We start from the raw sequence: 6,105 nt of genomic DNA on the forward strand, positions 1-6,105 counted from the left end.
GAATGATGTGGGTACATGTGTGTTCTTCTTATTGATGATGATGATTAATGTGGACACATGTATGTTCTTTAATGATGATGATGATGATGATGATTGATTGTATTGAATGATGCTAATGTATATAAACATACTTTGATGATGATGATGATGTTAATGATGATGATGAAATGAGTATTTGATGATGTTACTCATTAGACTTGACGATGGTATAAGTATGTTGTATATGTTGCATTCATTCATGTGCATTGATGATACTGTATCCATAAGGGTGTGTTGGATCAGTGAAGGGCATGATTCCCATTGTGTGGAATCTGTGCTGGCAGGGCCGTATCTGGATGATGTTGGATCGGTCATGGGTTATTCCCATTTGATGAGGTTGGTACCACATGCATAGTGTCAGTTCATACATATGCATACTTTTATAACATGATTGGATGTATTCCAGTGTTATAAATATTGATGATGTGTTGGTTGTGTGTTTTGTTGAATTAATGTTGAGTATGATTGTCTGTTTGAAAGATGTGTTCTGTTGATGTTTGTGTAAACGATAGATGTTCCTGATAATCTGAATATGATGAAATTGGGTGAATGATATAACTATGATGTGTTGTTATTTAAGATGCAATAACATTTGTTAACTGTGATGAGACTCACCCTTACTGTTGACATTTTCAGATTGAGGATAGCTGCCTTCGACTTGGTGAGGATTAGCTCATAAGTCAGCGTATTAGTGTAGCGTCAGGTGTCATGCTCTGATATTGTAACACTGGGGGAACGTTAGATTAGAGTTTATGATGATACTCTATCGTGTTGTTATTGTATTAAATTATGTGGGATATTGCATAGATGATGTTATGCTTATCCGTATGATGAATTTTCCGCTGTGTAAACATGAGATGTTTATGTATTATGACAGATTATTCCTTAGTGAAAGCATGACAATGAATATATGATGAATTCGTTTTTAATTGGAATTGTGGCACCCTTGTTTTCATGTTTTACTCTGAAAATTAATTATTAATTCCCGTGGGGTTTAGAAGGGTGTTACAATCGGGAATGCAAATCCGATTACGGAATCTCAACACACCTTGTACATACAACTTAAAATCACTATCCTCATATTGATCGATTCCAACCATCGAGTCTACCAACTTCACATCTAACTTCTGAGCCTCCTTGATACTATCCAGAAAATCTTTATTAATCTTCAGCATACCCAATCTAACACTCTTAGGTGTCACCTCACACACCAAACTCATATCTCTAAATCGCTCAATCAATTCCAGTTCCTTAACCATCATTGCCAACATATGTAAAGTCTTTCGGCTTAAAGCATCGACCACAACATTAGCTTTTTCTGGATGATAATTCAAACCGAAATTATAGTCTTTCAACAATTCCAACCACCTTCGTTGCCTCATATTCGACTCCTTATTATCAAACAAATACTTTAAACTCTTATGGTCGCTAAATACTTCAAATCTAGAACCATAGAGATAATGCCTCTAAATCTTCAATACAAACACAACAGGAGCAAGTTCCAAATTATGCGTAGGATGGTTCTTCTCATGAACTCTTAACTGTCTCGACGCATAAGCAACAAATTTATCATTCTGCAGAAGCACACCTCCTAAACCCATCTTAGAATTATCACAATAAACCATAAAAGATTCTTCCAGATTAGGCAATATCAAAATCGGGACCGACATCAATCTCTTCTTCAACTCGGTAAAACTCTCTTCACATTGAAGATCCCACACTAAAGCCTTACCCTTACAAGTCAACTTAGTCAACGGAAGTGCCAACTTAGAAAATACTTCAATGAACCTTCTATAATAACCGGCTAATCCCAAAAACTTCTAATCTCGGTAGCCGACTTAGGAGTTTCCCATCTCAACACAACACCTACTTTAGATGGATCCACAATAATACCATCACTTGAAATAACATGAACAAGAAAACTAACTTCTTCCAACTAGAATTCACATTTGGACAACTTCACATACAACTTCTTCTCTTTCAAAACTTGCAATACCAACTTCGAGTGCTCAGCATGATCTGATTCCGATTTAGAGTAAATCAAAATATCATCAATAAACACCACCACAAACCGATCCAGATACTCAAGAAAAATATGGTTCATGTACTCCATAAATACTCCCGGCACATAAGTAACACCGAAGGGCATTACAGAACACTCATAATGTCCATAATGTGTCCTGAAATCCGTCTTCTGCATATCCTCATCTTTCACTTTAATCTGATGGTAACCCGATCTCAAATCAATCTTACTAAACACACGAGCACCAACCAATTGATCCATCAAGTCATCTATTCTTGGAAGTGGATACTTGTTCTTGATTGTCACCTTATTCAACTGCCTGTAATCAATACAAAGTCTCATACTTCCATCCTTCTTCTTTACCAACAACACTGGAGCTCCCCACGGCGACACACTTGGTCTGACAAACTTCTTCTCAAGCATTTCTTCCAGTTTCTTCTTTAATTCCGATAATTCTGATGCGGACATCATGTACGGTGTCATAGACACGGGTCTAGTACCAGGTACAAGATCAATATAAAATTCAACTTCTCTCTCTAGCGGTACATCAGGAATTTCATCAGGGAAAACTTCAGGAAATTCTCGCACCACCTTTAACTCGTCTATTATAGCTTGATTCTCAATAGACATCGATGCCACCAACGCAAACACTTGCACTTCTTCTTTCATCAATAGGCGCAATTGTCTAGCAGACAACAACTTAACACCTTCTTCTTCAGGAGTAGAGAACCTCACAGACTTATCATAACAATTAATATGAACATGGTTATACTCTAACCAGTTCATACCCAAGATCACATCCAACCCTCTCAACAGCAAGCAAACAAAATCAACAACAAAGTCTTTGTTGAAAATCGACACGGGACACTTTAAACATACGAGAGAAGTAGTCACCGATCCCTTAGCTGGAGTATCAATGACCATCTCTCCATTCATAGTAGACAACACAAGACCCAATCTTTCAACACAATCAGCAGAGATAAAGCAATGAGTAGCACCAGCATTAATAATAGTAATTAAATGAGTGCTATTAATAAAACAAGTACCTTTGATGAGTGCATCCTCACTAGTGGTTTGAGTTCCCGACAAGGAAAACACCTTTCCACTAATTTGTTTCTTCTTGGGCTTTTGACACTTACTTCTAATGTGGCCCTCTTCACCACAGTTGAAACAAACCATCTCCTTATGCATGCACTCAGACGACGCATGTCCAAACTTCCCACAACGGAGACACCTCTTGCTTCAACAGTACACACATTACTCTTATGGCCAGCCTTACCACACTTGAAGCACACAATACCAGCAGGAGCATTTCCCCCACTAGTTCTCTTGCCCTCAATATCTTTTTGCTTACCCTTGCCAACTAAAGCGTCATAAGGCTTACCACGGCCTTGTTGACTTTTGTCCCGCTTATCACTAATAACCCGATAATGAGCATTGTTATCCTCCTCATAGATCCGAAAACTATCAACCAAATCAGCAAAGACACGAATCTTCTGGTAACTAATTGCCTTCTTGATTTCCGGGTGCAATCTGTTCTCAAACTTGATGCACTTCGAAAATTCACCAGTTGGTCCATCATAATGCTGATAGAATTTAGCCAACTCTCCCAACTTAGCAGCATACTCAACAACCGACTTATTCCCTTGTCTCAACTCAAGGAACTCGATTTCCTTCTTGCCACGAACATCTTCAGGAAAGTACTTCCTCAAGAACTCCATACGGAACACAACCCAAGTGATCTCCTCACCATTAGCCTCCAACCTCGGACGAGTCTCCAACCATCACTCATCAGCCTCGACTGCTAGCATACGAGTCCCATATCAAACCTTCTGATCTGGAGTACAATCCATCACACAGAAGATTCTCTCAATCTCCTTCAGTCATGTCAATGCGCCATCAGGATCATGAGTTCCATTGAAGACAGGTGGATTCTCTCTTTGGAAGGTAGCCAAATTGCGAGAGGCAGCATTCTTACTATCATTCAGATGATGTTCCAAATCTTGAGCCACTGCTTTCACAGCAGCAACAATTGCAACATCAATCCTTCCGGCCATCTCAACTTGTCACTATAACACAAAAGCAATCACAACTAAATAACAATACTCGATTGTTAGAACACACTACGACACGACACTTGGCCGAACGGACCGACCTGCTCTGATACCACTAATATAACACCCCAAATCTACCCACGATTTAATATGGAATCAGAGTGCAAAATCACAAAAATGACATATTTGAGGCGTCATATTATCAACTTAAAACATATAACATAACCGCTCGTTAATAAAGATACATAACACAATCAACGGAGGAATCATAATCCAATAGTCATTCAAAATCAAAACAACTTTTAAACATCGCAGCGGAATTTACAAAACTTATAGACTTCAAGTTATAAAATTTGTGGCAACATTCCAACAACTAAACAACATGTTTTTATAAACGATAATTATATCCAATCAAGTATAACGACATAAAACAAGTAAACGACAAATCCCCCGAGTGCTACGTATCAGAGCAATAGACACCAGCTCGAGCTACAAAGGTAAACGGCTACTCCACATTGTTACCTGCACGTTACCAACAAAGGGTAACATTCAAACAGAAGGGGTGAAATATCAAACAGTATAAAGGAACGTATGATAATAATTATTGCAAAGAAAGATCATACATCGCTCACCACTTCTCATCACCAAACCACTTTCATCTCCACAACAATGTTATTAACCATATACAATAACATATTCATAAGCACAACTATATCATCAATACATCATAACCTTCACATCATAAACACAACCGTTCCAAATGCAACTCAATATGCGACTTGACTTTATGCACATGCATGTGGTACCATTGGAGCAAAACTCATGTCTTAAACATTTACCACTTGGGCCATCTCAAACATTTTCCATTAAGGCCGTCTCAAACAACTTTCCATTTAGGCCGTCTCAAACATTTTTCCATTTAGGCCGTCTCAAACAATGAAATGGATGCGACTCAAATGATGCACATCCATAAATACAACATAAACAACATGTCACAACATCGTCTAAACAACATCAACTCAATGCCAAGATTCTATAGCAACAAACATATCATTACTATGATAGTAACTTATCACTTCTCAATCCCGTCTTTACGGTATACAACCACACACAAATAATCAACTTCGCAATATATCATCAAATCTGCAACATACAATTTAAGAAAGACTTCCAAAAAGGTTTCAAATCATTTTCATTATATAAACATTGATTTAAGCTTCACTGAGGTTCAAACGGCACTTTAAAAGGAGTTACGGATCAAAAGATACATCAATTAGAAGTTTCAAAAAGTTTTCAACAAGGTTCGCTTAGCGGGCTCAATCGCGCTTTGCAGAACTAAATCCAGAAGTGAATAGTTTTCGTAGCTCCGCTTAGCGGACGCGGGATTTAAGGCCTGTGTAACCACACTTCCACCACCCAAAACCCTTCTCAAACAGCAATTTAAGGCACATATAACCAATATTGAACATCCATTAACAACAATCATCATCAAAAACATGTTTAGAACACAATTTCATGGAAATCTATCATAAACCCTAACAACTTCAATTCACACATTCATGGATAACAAACATACAATCAATCCCCACCATAAACTAGTATCATACAATCCCTTATCATGAAAGAATCACACAGTTACCTTGGGTATGGATTGAAGACAATTGTAATCTTCAATCTTGGCGTTGACCTAGCTTTCTCCTCTTCTCTTCTCTCTTTCTCTTCTTTCACCAAAAGCAAATTCTAATTTCTATTCTCCAAATTTGCTTGTTTTGTTAAACCCTTACTAACTTCTCATAATGCTAAATGGCTCTAATTAACACCTCTCAATCACTAATTCTAACTTAGGCCAATTACTAATAGATTTACTAGCTCATGTTATTTACTAATAATTCCAAATTAAAAAACACAAAACCAATTAATCACATAATTAACACATAATTATCAAATAATTCACACAACACACAATAACATAAATAATTAAAAGAAAAA

The 6,105-nt window shown here is 37.4% G+C and overlaps 1 protein-coding gene across 1 annotated transcript; it reads right to left on the reverse strand.

Annotated features, from left to right (window-relative positions):
- Window positions 1–1,505: 1,505 nt before the first annotated feature.
- On the reverse strand, window positions 1,506–3,783 carry LOC131614292 (uncharacterized). The gene is made up of 3 exons (XM_058885901.1): window positions 3,417–3,783; window positions 2,654–3,216; window positions 1,506–1,640 (listed from the first exon to the last, which is right to left on the reverse strand). The coding sequence occupies exons 1-3, from the start codon at window positions 3,781–3,783 to the stop codon at window positions 1,506–1,508; spliced, it is 1,065 nt and encodes a 354-aa protein (XP_058741884.1).
- Between the last annotated feature and the right edge of the window lie 2,322 nt (window positions 3,784–6,105).

This window comes from Vicia villosa, linkage group LG6 (genome assembly GCF_029867415.1).
Source record: "Vicia villosa cultivar HV-30 ecotype Madison, WI linkage group LG6, Vvil1.0, whole genome shotgun sequence".
NCBI classification, from domain to species: Eukaryota; Viridiplantae; Streptophyta; class Magnoliopsida; order Fabales; family Fabaceae; genus Vicia; species Vicia villosa.